This window comes from Geotrypetes seraphini, chromosome 15 (genome assembly GCF_902459505.1).
Source record: "Geotrypetes seraphini chromosome 15, aGeoSer1.1, whole genome shotgun sequence".
NCBI classification, from domain to species: domain Eukaryota; kingdom Metazoa; phylum Chordata; class Amphibia; order Gymnophiona; family Dermophiidae; genus Geotrypetes; species Geotrypetes seraphini.
Genome location: NC_047098.1, coordinates 6,106,230 through 6,125,609, shown reverse-complemented (window position 1 = coordinate 6,125,609; position 19,380 = coordinate 6,106,230). Strand labels below are relative to the sequence as shown.

Sequence of the window (19,380 nt, the reverse complement as noted above, 5' to 3'; positions counted from 1 at the left end):
AAAAAATGTGCTTTTCATTTTCTTTTTATTTCAGCCATGATGAACAGAGAGAAGGGCTGCAAACCCACTACACCCCCTTCTCAAAAAACAATACCTCTAAAAAATATAAGCCAGTGACAACTCAGACTGTTACGTTTATTATAGTTAACTGATACCAGAACAAAAAAATTAAAATTTCCAGGCCCAAGTCAGATTTGTTGACTTAGGATTTGGTGCCTTCACCCATCTGTCCACACCAGAAGGGGACCGTTGCGGGCCACTTTATATCGGCACCCTGGAGCACCATCTTCACATCTCACCAGGCAGCTGCGGCCACCTGGCATCAGAAGCCGCCCTGTGAGTATTCAACCAGTGGAAATTGCTGTATCATTTGGTACACCTTCCCCATAACTTCCCTTAACCTGCACTGATATTTTTCCCCACCCCACCTGTGAACGAGGAGCGTCCTTCGTCTGTAGGGTATGGTCAAAGACTCAATTTTGGCCTACACAAATTTTTCTTATAAACATTTCTCTTTTGCTTGTGCCGAGTACATGCGGGTGTTAGAGTTTTTCAGATCAGCAGGAGATTATGTGGGGGCGGAGTTACATGACACCAGGGCTTCCCAAACCTGTCCTGGGGAACCCCAGCCAGTCGGTTTTCAGGATATCCACAACGAACGAGCACGAAAGAAATTTTCATATTGGAGGCACTGTATCCAATCGATCTCATAAATATTCATTGTGGATACCTTGAAAACCTGACTGGTTTGAGAACCCCTGCCCTGCACCCTCACAGAACAGTATCCGAACCAGAGATTGTGGTAAAAGAAGTTAGCTTAGCAGGGTTTAAAAAAGGTTTGGAATTTTCTTAAAAGACCACCACTATTATTACCCGTCATTTCTAAAGCATGACCAGATGCATGCAGAGCTAAACATTAAACACGCAAGAGACAGTCTCTGCTCGAAAGACCTTACAATCTAATTACGACAGATAAACAGGACAAAAAGGGTGAATCTATGCACTCTGCTCAGGTAGGAGAATTACAGAGAAAATGATAAGGCAGATAAGGGTGCTTTACAAGTTGGTTGAAGTTACGACTTTAAAAGCAGCTTCAAAAAGAATGTGGACTTTTAGCATGGGTTTGAATACTGTCGGAGATGGAGCCTGGCGTACCAGTCAGACAGTTTGTTCTAAGCATATGACGTAGCAGAGTAGAAGGGACGGATAAAGGGAGGAGTACAGGGAAAAACAAAAAAGGAGATGCAGAGAGCATACACTTGGGTGTGTAGGTGCCAATCCCCAAACTGACTCATGCCTCTGTTTTAAGTCAGTTTGGGGATTGGCACCTACCTACCTGCTATCTCATTTCGTGCTACATAACCCCGTGAGGATAACCAGGAATTGTAACCTATTTGCTTACCCGAAGATTTTAGGCTGCAAACTTAGGTCTTATTTAGACAGGATGCTTGCTTTTCAAGCAAGCAAACAGTCCTGGTTGGGTAATTATATCAGCGGAGCCATGCTGTCCTATGGCGCTTTCAGAAAAGAAATTAAGACAGTAATATTTGACAAATTTATCTCTTAATCTGTGGCTTTTATCTTTAATATAATTAATTTTACATTTTTAATGTCTTTTTAATATAACAGGCTGTATTCCTTTTCTTATTATTTTGTATTTCACTGATTGTCCAGTTTTTTCTTTTTTGGAAACCGCCTAGAATTCTTTTGGTTAAGGCGGAATAGAAAAATAAAGTTAGGTTATGCAAGGTGCGCTAGGGCTTTTAACACGCAGAATAGAAGTGTAGCACGCGGTAATCTCCTGTGTGCGCTAAAGATGCTAGCGCACCTTAGTGAAAAGACCTTAGAGGTCAGTAAGAGGAGTTTAAAGACAAGTCCCTGAACCATTATTAAGATGGACTTGGGAGAGGACAGTTTATTCCTGAGGGAAGCAGCATAAACTCTGTCCTGTTCTTTTGGGGTGTTGCCAGGTAATTGTGTCCTGGCTTGGCCATGGTTGGAAACAGGATACTGGTCTTGACGGGCCTTTGATCTAGCTCGGTGCTTATGAAAAAATGAGTCTTGTGTGCAATTGAATTAAAAATATATATCTTATTGTTCTGCCTCTGTCCAGAATAGCGGGTCTGCCATATATTGTCATCTTGGACAGCCCATTAGGTGGGCACAGTAAAGGGCATCTTTTGGAAATGGTTTGGGGTTTTTTTGTTTGTTTGTTTTGAGCTGCTGTTTGGCAGGAAAACTAGAAAAAAGCCTTGACCACTGCGGATGGCCTCCTGGGTAGGTGATTGATTTTAAGATCCGATATACTGCTTAATAACATAGGATACGAAAACGAATTCATTGCACACTTCTCCCTCTGAATTCGCTGTGATAGGGGGATTAACAGAACCGCAAATACCGATAAAACCGCGAATAACTTTTTCATATGTTGTTCACTGTTTTCTATTAAAAGCCATCGTGAATATGGTGAAACCGCGAATAACACGGCGGGAGACCCGGCCTGTTCCTGACGGAGAGGCAAAACACGGTGAAGAAAGTGCCGGGAATCGGGCGGTTTTCTCAGTAAACGCTTAGAATCCGCGATTTCTCTGAGCAAGCTGATTTAATTTGGGGGGGGGGGGAGGAGCCAGCAAGCTAAAAGCCGTGAATAATCGAAACCGCGAATGCTGAGGGAGAAGTGTACATGAAAGAATCAGCAATCTGTACAGTTCAAATTAAAAAGAAAAGAGTAAATCTTAGCAAAATCTTTAAAAAGTTGACTTGAATATCCGTTGTTAAACAAGAGTCCAAATAGCTAACATCGTGGCTTTGTAAAGGAGGGAGTTATCCTCCTCTAATCGCGACGTCTGTTCTATGCGGGATGATATTTTTGAGACGGGTTGATTATTTTTTTAAAAAAATTTCTAAAATTTGAAATGGAAAAAAAAATTAATTTTTTACGCATTTGTCTTTTAAATCCACCTTTGGCATGCGATTCATACCAAAATTGCAAGCATTTCATGGGTATATCTTAGGCCGGCTTTTACAAAGGTGCGATGCCAAGCTGCCCATAGGAATAGAATGGACATCTTGACATTTAGGGCTCCTTTTACGAAGCCGCGTTAGCGGCTTTAGAGCACAAAACTTTTTAGCGCTCACTGACTCCCCACGCTAGCCGAAAAACTATCGCCTGCTCAAGAGGAGGCGGTAGCGACTTGTGCGGCTGGCAAATTAGCACGCTCTATTATGCGGCTTAGTAAAAGGACCCACACGCATGTGCAGATTGCTTATGAAAATTAGACTGCATTAGTTCAGCATGGATCTTATTTTTTTTTTTATCTCGAATAAAGGGTTGCACAGCGTGGTGGCAGGTCTGCACGGGAACGGGGATCCCCTCCAGGTCCACGAGACTCCCGTGGGGATGGACGCTGGTTCTCCGTGGTTTCCACGGCAATGCCGGCCTACCTTTGTTCTAATGTTCCCTTGATCCCAGTTGCTGTGGCAACTCACGTGGGAGAGCTCAGCACGCCCACCAATCAGGGAGACAGAGCTGGAGCTTGATGGCTAGTCAGGAGCACTTCCTTGTAGAAGTGCCTCCTGATTGGCTATCGAGCGCCAGCTCTGTGTCCCTGATTGGTGGACGTGCAGAGCTCTCCCGGTAGTGAACCTTGGAGCCTGCCACCACTCACTGCGGCTGTGCAGAGGAGCACGGGAGAGACTGGGCAGCATAACTGCAGCTAGGAAGAAAGACTACCCTGCTTTAAACTGCTTCAGCCCAGCAGGTAACTTAAAAAAAAAAAAAAAAAAAGAGTGGCAAGGGAGAGAATTTCTGCACTGGGCATCTTCTTTCTGTTCATCAAATTCTGCATTTTGTTGATATGCCAACGCCGCCCAACTGGGGAGAGGGAGGGAGAAGGGGGTATTTGGTTTTATGCCTGTTATGGCAGATATCCGACTTTGTTTTGAATTTTTCTGTAAAACTCAATTGAAACTAAAATCAAAACCGTCAGAAGTCATTGCAAATGTTTAGGGGGGAGGGGATTCCTCATGTGTACCGGCAGGGACGGGGTGGGTGGGGACGGAGGAGATTCTGGCGGGAACGGGCGGAATTCGGGTGGGGACGGGCAGGATTCTAGCGGGCACGGGTGGGATTTCTGTCCCTGCGCAACTCTCTAATCCTCCCACACGATTCATATTCTGTTCTCCTAATTGAAAACGCTATAAAATAATTCTTGTAATTCAATTAAAAAAAATAGGTGTAGGACTGCTTGATTTTGAAACTGTTATCCTAGAACATTCTCTTGACTTATTTTTAAAGGTTTCCTTCTAGCACTCATTTTGTATTTTGCGTGATGAAGCAGAAATTGCGTGCGCCAGCGTGAGGTACGTCATTCATGCCAAGGCTCTTAAATCCAATGAGGGCATTAGCTGCTTAGAAATGCCCTCCATGCCTGTCAGTTACTTAACGACGTGGTAATTCTCATATACATACGAGGCAGGGTGCAGCCATTAAGGTCTGTCTGTGAATATAGACCTAGACCAGGGGTATCAAAGTCCCTCCTCGAGGGCCGCAATCCAGTCGGGTTTTCAGGATTTCCCCCATGAATATGCATGAGATCTATTAGCATGCAATGAAAGCAGTGCATGCAAATAGATCTCGTGCATATTCACTGGGGAAATCCTGAAAACCCGACTGGATTGCGGCCCTCGAGGAGGGACTTTGACAGCCCTGACCTGGACCGTGAAAACAGAATCTTTTCTGCAAATACATTGCTGACCCACGGGTATTTCCATAGAGAGAAAAGAGGAAAATGCCCCGATTAATCTGAGGCATCTGATAACGGCTGTTCTCTGGAATTGGGGCTCAGCTTTAGGGGTATTTTAGGCTTCTTTGTGTCTTGGGTTGCTTCTCTTTGGTCATTTATAGACCCGATTCCAAATCAACGCTTGTCTATTTTGTAACCTTAGATTCCTCATTGCCTGAATTGAGTTTGTGAATTCCTGGATTTTAATCTAATCTATGAAGGTCATTTCATAAATAATGCACTCTATTTTTTTTTTAATTTACATATTTTATTTTATTTTTCTAAGTATTTCTTTACAATCCTTCAATATAGTCTCCCTGCTTTGCAATGACTGAGTCCCAGTGTCCGGGAAGCTTCATTATTCCATCCAAGACACCGTTTTTGTTCAGTTGCCGAATGGCTCGGGTACCGGCGGAAAAAAAGCTCTTCCAGAGATGCAAAATGATGTCCACGCATAGGTTGTTTCAACTTTGGAAAAAGGTCGAAGTCTGGTGGTCTCATACCTGGACTGTAGGGAGCAGGAACCTAGTGAACCTGAGCTACTATTGGGGGAAGTGCGAGCTAAATCCCAAATCCCTTTTCTTCCCTCTCCATCGGGCATTGTGTGGTGGTGTGTAGAGATGATTTGAACATTTTGATTTGAATTGATCAGGTCTTTGCTATCATATGATTTCCGCTGTTCAGCCACACCTCTCTGCGCACGGTCACAACAGCCGCCGCTCCCTGCGCGGCTTGTTGATAATGTCAGATGGAGGCTGCGTTGGAGAAAAGCTGCTGGTTAGTAATTCTCTGTGTTTTTGTCTTCACAGGATGGCGGAGCCTCGGTTTAATAACCCGTATTTCTGGCCACCCCCTCCTGCCATGCCCAGCCAGGTAAGAAATTGGGTGTGGGCAGGAAAAGGGCAGTCATTATCTTCCATGTCAAGTAAGTCTCATTAACTAAACCAAAGCTTAACTTTGTCTACCGAGTCGTCATTCTGAGAAGGCTCGACCCGGTTTACAGCAATTAAATAAACAGGGAATGATTTACAAATGATAAATAGAAGATACCTCTTGTAAAGGAGAATCGGTAAACGTTCCAAAATAAAGGAATAAGAGGATTAGAATTTTAAAAGAAATATAAGCGCATTTCAATTGAATTCTAAAATAAACTGGGAGCCAATGAAGACTCTGACGCAGAGGGGTCACATGGTCAAATATACGTGTGTGCATTTATCTTTCTAGTGCAACGTATATAGTGCTCCTGAATGCTAGGGCCTTCTATCTGAACTAGCATTTCTTTTCTTTTTATTTGTAACCCACTTTTTACAGAGCAGCTCACAATTTAAACTTACACAGTACAACTCCTACACATTTAAAACATAAACAGACAAGCGACCAGCACTTCTACCTAGACAGAACGTCAATTCCCATATTTCATATTACAAAATAAGCACACGATCCCATTCCTGCCGGCCAATTTCACAAAAATGTGCTTATTCGTGTAATGTTCAATCTCGGAGACCTAACTGGGGGAACCAGCAAGTCTGCGCGATGACGGAACATAGGACTGAATAGTGCTCATCAGGCTCCCAGTCTATAACATGGACGGTCCTCCAGTTTTAACCAGTATAACTTTACGTAATAGTCTGTCACATGTTTGCAGAAAACCGTCCATCATGTCTTCACTCCCAAGATGCTGCTTCTGCTCCCTCACTTTGTTTTCTGCAAGCAAGTTGCTCAGAAGTGTTTTCGATCTACTCTGCGGTTTTACTATTTTCGGGTATTTTTTTCTCTGTGTTCTTTGGAGGCTCGGTGTCCGGAGGTTCCCACTTGGTGGGGACCTCTGCCTGGGAGAAGACGCAGACTCGCACAGCACAAATCTGCTGCTAGGAAGATCAGCGCTTGGGGACACCAAGCTAGCCAGCCTACATTTCTATTTTTTGAGCTCTGGGGCCGTCCCCTGCGCACTCAGGATCTAGTCAGGAGCGTGAGCGCAGGCTGTTTGGCTCCTTCCTGGCTCAGCTAGGACTAACAGTGGGCTGGCTGCTTGGTACACCCTCCCCCACCTTTTCACGGCGTGGTTTTCAGGGGGTTGAGGTTCAGTCTGACTTTGCTCTGATTGGCAGCCCGATGACCCTGGTTTGCCAGTGAATCTTTGAGGCAGATAACTTCTCTCATGATTCCAGCTGAAATCCTATGCTGAAGCAGGCAGGCACCACATGGCACAGTGAGTAAGACTATTGAAACCTAAGGGGAAAATCAGGGAGGTCCCTAAAAGTTGATTTGAGGGTTTCCGACCCCAGAACCCAGGTCCCCCATCTCCGAAACCCTTTTCCTTTGATTTTTTTTTCCTTCAGCGAGGACTCCACGGCCCGTTTTTGGTGCGGTGTTTCTGGCGGTAGCCATCTTGAATTTTATGTGATCTTTTTTCTTTTGCCTCCATCTGCCTCAAAACCCCTTGATTTTGCTCATAATTGACCGAGATGGACGCCTCAGGCCTGTTTGCCCTTATAATCATATCGGGTTTGCTCTGGATGGACGGCCAAGGGGTGTCCATGTCCCGCGTGGGGAAGGGGTGGGAGCTTCAGGATCATCCTTCTCTGAGTCCTCCAAGGAAAGGGATCCTTAGGACTCTATCTGAATCTGTATTGGCCAAGTGCAGTTGTGTGGGGGCCGTGGAGCTTAGGACCGGCAGGGTGTTCTTGACACGGTTGGTGAGATCCCCAGTACACTCTGGATTTTGGGAGCCTTATATGGAATGCTTATTTGAACTGCTGAGGGTCCTCAGCGTCTCTTGGCAGCCCCCCAATGATGGCGGTGCAGGGATTCTCCCCTCAACAGGCACCCCAACCAGACAAGGGTGCAGACTTGGACCAGAAGGTTCAGTCTGTCACAGACTGAGAGGATGGCAAGTCCAGTTCCAGGCCACTTTTATCCCAGGATGAAGCCTCCTTGGCAGAATCTGCTTCCATACAAGAGGACAGTGGTCAAGAGATGGTGGCGACTAGATCAGGGGGAAGACTCCACTGTACGCTGCCTGTTCAGGGCCTCTGCACTTTCGAACATTATTTCCACCTTGCTGCAAGAATTAAAACTGGAAGTTCCACCAGCTTCCTCTTCTCAGTGCTCAGTTATGAGCAGTTCTGTGGCTCTGCCTGCTTTTTTCCCCTTACATCTGGACATCATTAAGCTGCCCACTGACCACTGAGAGTCGCCAGAGGGACCTCTTTAAGTGGCTAAAACTGTGACCAAGCTGTATCTGATGGCGCCAGATTTCCAGGAGTTTGTTGTGGATTCGCTGGTGGCCCAGTTGATTAAACAAACCTCCTTGCCTCGTGAAGGAGGGGTGATGTTAAATGATCCTCAGGACCGCAAAGTGGACTTACTCAACCGAGCATGGGCCATGGGGGAAATATATACAAGAGCTCATTCTCCAGTCATGGTTAGACTAACGCATCCAACCCCTCACTTCGGCTGTAAAAACAAGGAATCTTGGTCTTCACCGCCAAGGTCATCAGATCTATCTTTGGAGGCCCCCACCACCAAACCAGGGCATTGGACGCCTGTGGAGACAGACTATTTCCCAGGGTCTAGAGTCTGCTGACTGAGAAAGTTGGCCTGCCCATTTTCTTCTCCTGCGCCGTGTGTGGCCGAGAGAGCCTGCAAGTGAGCTTCTGCCCACCGGATGGAGTTCAGCTTCTAGGCACAATGGGGTGCTTCTGGTGCCTCCTTTTCTGTTGACATATGCTATCGCTGTCGCGTTGTCCGAGAAGACTCTGTCTTGCCTTCCAGAGACTTCCCAAGCACCAGGTGATTTATGGACCACTTCTGTTGAGCCTGAGTCCAACGCCCCTGGACTGTGTGCCCCTCCCTCCCCAAACCATAAAGGCTGGCATTGTTCGTTAGTATCTCCCAGGAGGAGATGCAAAGAGGCATGCTACTGGAAAGGGCAGCTGACCACAGCTACCACCATAGGCTGTTCACTGCAGTTAGCTAAAGGAGCAGCTTTTGTAGCGAGTCCAAATGAGGGTACCAGTGAGAGAGGAAAGAGTCTTGGAGAGGTCCCATATGCGCTCTGGCCCAAGGAACCACCTCTGTGGTCACCACCATCTACCCCAGGATCTGCAGATAATGCCACGCTATGGAAGCCGGTCTCTGGAGCAGCTCCAGAATCTGCTTATGGTGCTTCAGCCTGTCTTTGGAACAAACACTTTGTTGAACAAGATTTCCAGGTACTCCAAGCCCTGAGTCAGTTTCAGCCGACTCTTCTTGAAGTTGACTATCCCACCCAAGTCCTGGAGGAGTTGCACCACTTTCAAAACAGTCAGCTCGCCTTCCTCCTTGGATGAAGTTCAGATGTGCCAATCGTCCAAATATGGGTGCACCTGAATTCCAGCTTTGCAGAGGGCACTACCATCACCTTGGTTAAGGTATGAGATGCCATGGCCAGGCCGAAGGGGAGCGCAAAGAACTGGTAATGGTGCTCCAGCATATGAAATCACAAACACCTCCTGTGGGCTGGGAAAATTGGACTATGAAGGTAGGCCTCCGTCAGATGTAGGGAGGCGAGAAATTCCCCCGGTGCCACTGCCGTTGTGACCACCCAAACGGTCTCCATGTGGAAGTGCGGTACCTTCAGAGCCACATTGACCGACTTGAGGTCTCTAGAACCAGTCTGCAGTCTTCGGAGCCTTTCTTTCACCCAATGAAGTATATGGAGGATCTGCCCGAGCCCAAGTCTTTATCCAGGACTGGCTCTATGCTCCCTCTTGTGGTCATACACTGGATCTCCCACTGCTTGAACAGCATAAGAAAGCAAAGGATAGATTAATACACCTGTGTTTGCTAAGTGAGAGAGAATTTGAGACTTGCTTAAAGACAAGATATGTGGTTATGTTTCTACACAAATACACCATAAATGTTTTCTGTTCTTTCCTTTTCAATTTTTCTTTTTCTCTCTTTATGGGGTCCTTTTATTAAGGTGCGTTAACCGATTTAGCACCCGCTAAGACATCCATTATATTCCTATGGGCATCTTAGCTAAAATCAACGCCTCTTTAATAAAAGGACCCCTATAATTGGGGTGTTGGATAAAACTTTAAAATGAGATGTTATTGACACTTCGTTCATTATACCTTCAACTCTGTTTTCGTTGCTTGCTTTGTTAAAGGTTTATTTTGAAAGTGTGACTTGTTTAGATATGTCACTTTGCTGGTGATGCTTTTAACAATAATGTTTAATTGCTGTTTGTTCTATCATTTTGCTAATAAATATCTATTTGAAATAATCAAAAAAACAAACAAACCTGTATTTTGAAACGGATATTTTTTTTTTGTTTGTGTGTTTGTTTCCTGTTTCTCCCCAGCTTGACAATCTGGTTCTGATAAATAAGATTAAAGAGCAGCTGATGGCAGAGAAGATTCGCCCGCCCCACTTGCCCCCCACATCGGTGCCCTCCCAGCAGCCTTTGCTGATGCCCCCTTCCCCCGCAGAGAGCAACCAGCCGGTCATGTCCCTGCAGAAGCTGCAGCAGGTGCCAGGCCTTCACTCGCAGGCGGTGCCACAACCTGACGTGGCTCTGCACGCGAGGCCAGCCACCAGCACCGTCGCAGGTAAGCGCATGCCAAGTGTGGGGTGTGACATGCGCCAGCTGGTGGAAGCAGGTTAAGAAAAAGGAAAATGTTTGGAGTTGGTGGAGTACGAGGTAGAGAATGACACGGTGACAAAATTCATCACTGTTCCCGTCCCCGCGGATAACCGCGGGGAACCATCTTCATGTCATTCTTTAAGGAGAGAGGGAAGAATCAGAGTATGAATGACCAGAATCACTGACCCGCAAGCTTTGCTTTGAAGAATGCTGAGATTGAGCAGCAACATTCCAGAGCAGATATTGTGATGTCATAATGCCTCATTCCACCAGTGCCTAAGAGCCAATCACATCAGTGATGTCACAATGGCTTCATTATCCTTGGCTCACATAAGAATCAGAGTATGAATGGCCACAACCACTGACCCGCAAGCTTTGCTTTGAAGAATACTGGTGTAGAAGGACCGAGGTTGAAATAGACACTACAGAATGACAGTCTCTGGTATCCAGAGCAGATATTGTGACGTCATAATGCCTCATTCCACCAGTGCCTAAGAGCCAATCACATCAGTGATGTCACAATGGCTTCATTATCCTTGGCTCACATAAGAATCAGAGTATGAATGGCCACAACCACTGACCCGCAAGCTTTGCTTTGAAGAATGCTGGTGTAGAAGGACAGAGGATGAAATAGACACTAGAAAATGACATGGGATTATTTCCCGCGGTTATCCGCGGGGACGGGAACGGTGATGAATTTTGTCACCGTGTCATTCTCTAGTACGAGGCATAGCAGACAGCTGTAGAATAGCCCATATGAGTCTCCCTTATTTTTAAGTATTTAAGAAAATGTGATGACTTCCATATAGGCCCCTCCCCATCCGCCATGGCCTGCAGCTTCTCTTCTCCCTAGCCGACTAAAAATCATACAAAATACAGCTATTCGTTTGATTTTTTTAATCTGAAAAAACACAGTGTATATTATCAAAAGCTTCACTGGCTACCGTTTGAGGCTAGAGTGTTATTTAAATTTGGATGCATTTGTTTTAAAGTTTTATTTGGCTTAGCGCCGCCTTCCCTTGTTTCTCATTTTAGTTTTTTTTTTTATTTCTAAGAAAAATATCTGTAGATCTGGTTGGTTTTATTTTCCTTCAGCAAATGCATGTCGTTACAAAAATTTTTTGGATCGGACCTTAGCATTCCAAGCAGGATTAATGAATTCATGTTTGAATCTTCTCGTTTCTCCATTTCTTACTAACTATCAATTTCAAAAAGATCTTAAAACCCACTTATTTAAACAATCTAATATACATGACTGATTTTCATATTATCATGTAGTTATAATGTACTTTGAATCTTTTTATCTATACTTATTTTAGTTTATATTGTGTTTTCCTTATTCATTAGTTTTAATGCTTGTATTAGTTACTTAGAATTTTATTATGTATGATGTTATTATTATATTGTATTCTGAGTACCTACTGTGTTAGGCGGTTTATAAAAATATCTTCCATTCTCTTGGCCAGCATCACCCCTTCCTGATAGCCCTCCCTTCCCCACCGGTCTAGAGGCTCGTCTTCTTTCCCTCCCTGGGTCCTGCGGTCAGCATGGTCTCCCACTTCCATTTCTCATGCAGTCTCTGCCTTCCATACTACTTCCATCTCTTGAAAGGTTTTGTTCTTTGGCATGGGGCCTTGCAGTACTAGGCCCTTACTCAAGCACACTGCTGCAACTCATCCTCTCCCTAACAGGGAATGATTCGTGGGAGCTTCCAAAAGAGTGAACCCTCTTTCCAAAGAGCTCCTGTCTTGTCATGGAGAGGGGGATGCAGCAGCATGCTTGTAGGGGCCTGTATTACAAGGCCCAAGACCCGTAGAGCATTGGAAGAAGTGTGTGGGGGAGGAAGGTGGAGGCCTCAGGACCAAGAGACAGCATGGAAGAGGAGATGCAGGAGAAAGGAGCAAGGATAGTTATAGGACATGCCCCCATCACACTTATTTTAATGTAATTAATGTTGGGTTACTCAGTGTTTTATTTGAGTTCAAGTTCCAAATGAAAAACTATTCTTGGGCAAATCTTGTATATGGGGGGGGGAATGTATATTCAATCATGGGGAACAGCCTTCCACACCAGCAACATGTCTTAATGTCATGGGAATTGTATGATAGTCAAAGAGGCAAAAATGATTCTTATCTATTTTGAATTCCTGTATACAGGCTCTGTTTGCTTTTCAGGGCTGGGTCTTTCCTCGCGCACCACGGTCAGCACCTCGGAATCCAGCACTTGCACCAGCACCGGCACCCCCTCTACGCCCACCGCCACCAACCAGAGTCGGCTCATTGCCTCCTCGCCCACCCTCATCTCGGGCATCACCAGCCCTCCGTCTCTGGACTCCATTAAGACAATCCAAGGTCACAATCTGTTAGGAACATCCAAGCCTGAGAGAGGAAGGAAGAAAATCAAAGCGGAGAACCCGTCGGGACCACCGGTGCTTGTGGTGCCATACCCGATCCTGGCCTCGGGGGATATTGGCAAAGAGGGAAAAACCTACAGGTTGGTACATATGTGGTAGTGTACCACGTATCAGTTTAGATTTTATGCACTGTTATTCAGGTGGGAGGAGGTGGGGCTTTGCCCAGCATCTTACTGGTGGGACTGTCTAGCTCACAGGTGTCAAAGTCGGTCCTCGAGGGCCGCAATCCAGTCGGGTTTTCAGGATTTCCCCAATGAATATGCATTGAAAGCAGTGCATGCAAATAGATCTCAAGCATATTCATTGGGGAAATCCTGAAAACCCGACTGGATTGCGGCCCTCAAGGAGGGACTTTGACATCCCTGGCTAGCTAGTCGGCTCTGTTTAGGGTCTTCATACAGCTGTACTACTGTATATACTCGAACTTCTGCAATAAACAATTTTTCGGTAAATTGTTGCCTACCGGTTCCATGGTCAGACCACTTTTTAATTTCAATAACACATACTATTCCACATAATTTACCTTACACTAAGCAACAATCAATTAATTTTAGAAACTTCAATGACCTTTCCTCAGATTTAATTCGTTCTACATTTAAATTGGATTTCTCTGAATCTAGAATTCATCCTTTAGACGACTTAATTAACCAATGGAACATAGCCATAACATCAGTATTAGATAAACTTGCACCATTACAATCTAAAGTTATTTCTGCTCGCAAAATTCAGAACCCATGGTTCACAGCCGAACTTTCCCTCATCAAAAAACAATTAAGATCATTAGAACGTAAGTGGAGAAAAGAAAAAAAACTCAATATAATTCTCAAACATTCAAGGAGCAATCTGGATTCTATAAATTAAAAATAAACCAAGCAAAAATGAAATTCTATTCTGACAAAATTTTGAAAGCTAAAAATCCATCAGCTCTCTATGCCATACTAAAATTCAATAACAACTCTAAATAAACAACAAACAGAAGCTGCTGGTTCCTCACCCACTGCTCAGGAACTCGCTGACCACTTTATTGAAAAAATTAACAAAATCAGAAATACTTTTACAGTAAACCAAAATGTAACAATTGTTCATGAACAAACTGTTTCAGAGTCATCTCTGTGGTGCCTATATTTTGGCACCAGGATTATTCCATTTTTATTTCCTATTACTGCTTATATCCTTAGCAGTTTACATTGAATAGTTTTCCCTATCTGACCCGCTAGTTTTCACTGTAAATCTGTTTCTGTGAGACCAGTAAGTTCAATATTATAATTCAGTTTTGTTGTTTTTTTGTAATGAAAGGAGCATAGTGGGGTCTAGTGATGCTGGGAGGCGAGGAGAGCAGCTTTGTACTGGTGATTTCTTTAGAAAGACTGGGAAGTGTATGTGTACCTTGGGATGATACAGTGGAGAGTTTGTGTTTTAACATCTTTGATGATGGCTGTGTTTGACATCATTTCACCAGGTGTAAAGTTTGCCCACTGACCTTCTTCACCAAGTCCGAGATGCAGATCCACTCCAAGTCCCACACAGAAGCCAAACCGCACAAGTGCCCACACTGTTCCAAATCCTTCGCCAACGCCTCCTACCTGGCACAGCATCTCCGCATCCACCTTGGCGTCAAGCCCTACCACTGCTCCTACTGTGAGAAATCCTTCCGCCAGCTCTCCCACCTCCAGCAGCATACCAGGTAAGGTTCAGACGGTCACATAACTATGAAAACTTATCTGTAGCTCTGAATAGACGCTGTGCTGTCCATGGCATCATCAGTGATGCAGCAGAGGGAAGACCTGGCGGGGAGGGCTGTTAGTTGGCCCATTCAGAGTGCCACTGCCTTTTTTGGATGCCTCGGAAGTATGCCAGTCTCACGGTGGGAGGGTCGGTGGGGTTCTGCTGCACAAGGGGATGGTTGAGAGGGGAGGAAAGATTCTGCACATGGAGGGGAGAAAGGAAAGAGGAAGAATTGGGGTGGACGAGAGAAAGGGAGCGATGATTATTGTGCACGATAAAAAAAATGACATCCTCTGAAAATAAGCCCTAATGCATTTTTGGGAGCTAAAATTAATATAAGCCCCTGTCTTATTTTCGGGGAAACACTGTAGAACTTGTTAAGCTGTTGGTGGCACAGCCTCATCTCCTTCCCAGATGTCCTGGGCTTTTGCATCAGGAGCTGATTATCTCACGAGGACACGGTACTACTCGAAAGGGTCCAGAGAACAGCGTCTAAGATGGTTAAGGGGCTGGAGGAGCTGCCGTACAGTGAAAGATTAGAGAAACTGGGCCTCTTCTCCCTTGAAAAGAGGAGACTGAGAGGGGACATGATCGAAACATTCAAGGTACTGAAGGGGATAGACTAGAAAAAAAGAGGTTGTTCACCCTCTCCAAGATAGGGAGAACGAGAAAGCACTCTCTAAAGTTAAAAGGGGATAGATTCCATACAAACGTAAGGAAGTTCTTCTTCACCCAGAGAGTGGTAGAAAGCTGGAACACTCTTCCAGAGGCTGTTGTAGGGGGAAACACCCTCCAGGGATTCAAGATAAAGTAGATAAAGACAGGTTGTTCACCCTCTCCAAGGTAGAGAGAACGAGAGGGCACTCTCTAAAGTTAAAAGGGGATAGATTCCGTACAAACGTAAGGAAGTTCTTCTTCACCCAGAGAGTGGTAGAAATTGGAATGCTCTTCCGGAGTCTGTTATAGGGGAAAACACCCTCCAGGGACTCAAGACAAAGTAGATAAAGACAGACTGTTCACCCTCTCCAAGGTAGAAAGAACGAGAGGGCACTCTCTAAAGTTGAAAGGGGATAGATTCCGTACAAACGTAAGGAAGCTCTTCTTCACCCAGAGAGTAGTAGAAAGCTGGAACGCTCTTCTGGAGGCTGTTATAGGGGAAAACACCCTCCAGGGATTCAAGACAAAGTTAGACAAGTTCCTGCTGAACCAGAATGTATGCAGATAGGGCTAGTCTCAGTGAGGGCCACCGCGTGAGCGGACTGCTGGCCACGATGGACCACTGGTCTGATCCAGCAGCGGCAATTCTTATGTTCTCATAGACCCCTTTTGGCTTACGCAGTTTGATTGAGAAAGGCTATGTATTGTAAAAAGATTCCTGGACAAAACTTTAGCTTACCAGGCTGGTGTCTGGAGCGAAACCTTTGTTTGTTTGTCTTCTCAAACGTTTAGGAAATCTGTGAAATCTTATTTGTATGACAGTTTTGGCTAAAGAAACCCAACCAATATAATTGATATAGTTGATATAATTCCATTTGTATTTCAACTGCGTCCGGCAGGTTCTCTTTGTTGTAAACTGCTCTGAACTGTTAAGGTGTAGCGGGTTATAAATCAATTATTATTACTACTATGTTCCAACTGTTGTAGCTAAGGTTGATAAATCGCCTATACAGAGTTTCTAGGTGGTGTACAGTTAAAATAAATAGGTTGATTTACAAAGACTAAAACATAGGTGCGCTGCTCAAGAGGAGGCGGTAGCGGCTTGCGCACGCGGCATTTTAGCACGCGCTATTCCGCGCGTTAAGGCCCTAACGCACCTTTGTAAAAGGAGCCCGTAGTATCACATATAAGACATAGAAACTTACAGATACAATAGGTAAGAACTGCAATATCGAAAAGAAAAGTAAGAACATAAGGAAAGGTCGTTTTGATTTTCTTTGATCTGCTAAAAACCCTATTTAACTTGCAGGTTTATACGTTGTATGCATCGGTAAATAAAAATGCCTTTAATTTAGATTTGAACCGGATCAGTGACATTTCTTCTCTTAGGTTAGTAGGGACCGTATTCCACAGCGATGGGGCGGTGACCGAAAAAATAATGTTTGCGGGCATCGTATTGATAGGATAGATGAAAAGTGTTGTGAAGCAGATCTACGCTTCTGAGGGTGCGAAGGCCTTCAGTGTCCTTAGCGTGCCTGGAGCATTTGTGTTGAGAGCGTGGGACTCGGTAGTCAGGCTGTCCCCCTTGCGGGAGGGCTTAGATAGAAGTTTAGCCCTCAACTCATGCTTTGCAGCTCTCGGGTGCTTTAGGAGTAAACTGCAAGATGAGTCGCATGTGGAAGAGCTTTGCTTACTTCAAGAGATATCTAACCCCCAAAGTGTCCAGTCGGGGGACAGATATGCTTTAATGGACATCAGCTTGATGTTGGCGGTCCTTCCTAGTTTGCTCTTCGAATATCTGAGCTGTAATACCCCGTGACAGCCACAAAGGGGCTCCAGAGCTTTAACTTTTGGGAGAGGTGGTTCTAGTGGTTAGAAAGTTGAATTTCACTTGGACTTACCCTCATAGACTGGCCTCTTTGAAAACTTACTGTGGTTGAATGTATAAATAATTGCATTAAATCTGCCTGTGGCCACCCACTTCCTGGGCTCCTCAATTGAATAATTTAAGTCAGGGGAAAGGCGTTTAAGAGCTTAGCACTGATTTTCAGCCTCATAAATCTAGGCAGATGAGTGGCAGACCTAAATTTTGTAAGCAAAGGGCCTGAGGTATTCAGCAGGTGGCAAACGGCATTTTATAGATCACTGTCCATGTTTTCCCCCCAACATTGAGTGCTTTGGCACCGAGGCCCGGATTCTCGAACCAGGGCCGACATCAACTGCGTGTCAGTCGCACACTGGAGCTGGTTTCGGAATCGCGCCAATGTCAAAAGATAGGACTGGAAATATAGGCCGGGGTTTTCCAGGACTCCATGTCTAGCACCTGTCTTTGTGCGAATTGTGCCTACTTAGGTGCTTTCGACCCGCCTAACGCCACTTCCAGCGCTGGCCATGCCGACTTGGGCGTTCGGTAGCCTAAAGCGCTTACATAGGCATGATTCTGCGCCTCAAATCTTGGTTAAAAACGCCGTTTGTTCTGAGTGAAAGTATGTCCCAGTGACACCTTTAATATCTGTTTAAAAACTTATACCCCACTTAAACCTGAGCGGGTCACAAGATAACGTACACAATTTTTTAAAACAATACAACGAACATTAAAAAGTCTCCACCAGTGTTATAAAAGTGACCATTTTCCAGAAAAGGCCTCTACAAATAAAGTCATTTTTAACACCCTTTAAAATCTCTGACCGTTGACCCTGTCGGATTATTCCTTAGTAGCACCCCTGCCACTGAGATTATTGCAAGGAACAAAGACGACTACAAATAATACAAAACATTGCTATTAAATTAATTCACCACGGAAAGAAATACGATCACGTAACGCCTTATCTTATAGACTCACACTGGCTACCTATCAATCAAAGAATAACTTACAAAATAGCCTTACTTGTATTTAAAACAATTACTTCTAATGAACCACAATTTATTAATCGTCTTCTAATTCCACTTACTTCAAATCGTTCTCTCCGGTCTAACGCTCAAGAATTATTAATGGTCCCATCTTTAAAAATAATAGAGACCAGACGCCATGATATCTTCTCAGTTAAGGCTCCACTTATATGGAATACCCTTCCCTTATACATCAGAAACATTAAAGATCTTAACCTATTCAAAACCAACTTAAAAACATTCCTCTTTAAAGCTTCATTTAGCCTCTAAAATTTTTCCTTTTTCAAGATCACTTACAACTTCAGTATTTTAACCCAACCCTAGTGTTTTACCCCTCCCCTGCCTACGTTCTTTTTTCTTCTTTTAAGATATAAAATATTGTAACTTTTTTCCCTTACGTTTTTACCAAAGTATTCCAGTTTTGTCCTTAATGTCTGTATTGTCAGTTTAATATTCCCCTGTTTACTTATTTAATGTATTAATGTTAATCTAAATTTAATGTTTTATCCCAATCATATATTTATGTAATTCGCTTAGAAATATTAAGCGAACCATCAAATTTAAATAAAACTTGAAACTTGAAGCCTCAACCCCTCACTAACCATCTCTATGTCCCCTCTGACCTGACGTTAATTACTGTATTAGCTTTCTTAGTTGCCAGCCGCTAGTATCATCAAGAGGAGTCTCTATTTTAATTGAGGTATATGTCCACCACTGGCCAGGGAAGCTATGGTTCTAGTCATGACATCCTACCGCCGCCTAACTTGTTTTAAATGCTGATAAACAGTGCGGTAATTGACCGCGCCATTTAAAACCGACTCAAAAAAGAATGGAGGCGCCTAAGGGTGCCTCCAAAATGGCTGCTGTTCCCCCGTCTACAGAGGCGCACGCACTCCCACTTAAAGTGGCTCAAATCGCACACAGGTGTGTGAGATCAGGTGCACATGATTACATCGCTTTCTTTTGCAGAGATAAATAAAAAAAATAAAAATTTGACATCGATATGTGAACATGTGTTAAGAAAGAACGGAATATTTCACGCGAGTGTCTGCCTTCTCTCTCTCATCACCTTTGTTTCTTCTCTTTTAGAATCCACACCGGAGACAGACCTTATAAATGCCCTCATCAAGGCTGTGAAAAGGCTTTCACTCAGCTCTCCAACCTGCAGGTCAGTACGGTCAAGGGGCTACCAGCTCCTCCAGCTCTTTGGGCTGTCTCGGAGTTACTCACTGATGCATAAGGTGCAGAGAGGGGTAGGTCTGACAGGAAAGCATTTGGGAGTG

At 44.4% G+C, this 19,380-nt stretch overlaps 1 protein-coding gene across 6 annotated transcripts in view; it reads left to right on the top strand.

Moving 5' to 3' along the window:
- ZNF362 (zinc finger protein 362) overlaps positions 1-19,380 on the top strand; it is a 43,957-nt gene that overhangs the window by 18,731 nt on the left and 5,846 nt on the right. For 5 of the 6 annotated variants that reach the window (XM_033921481.1, XM_033921484.1, XM_033921482.1 and 2 more), the window contains 6 exons: positions 35-336; positions 5,594-5,657; positions 10,132-10,378; positions 12,570-12,906; positions 14,286-14,510; positions 19,187-19,265. In XM_033921481.1, coding sequence (XP_033777372.1) covers positions 5,595-5,657; positions 10,132-10,378; positions 12,570-12,906; positions 14,286-14,510; positions 19,187-19,265 — 951 coding nt within the window. In that variant the 5' untranslated portion in view covers positions 35-336; position 5,594. The remainder of the gene's footprint in view (positions 1-34; positions 337-5,593; positions 5,658-10,131; positions 10,379-12,569; positions 12,907-14,285; positions 14,511-19,186; positions 19,266-19,380) is intronic. The other variant, XM_033921485.1, reaches the window with a different exon arrangement.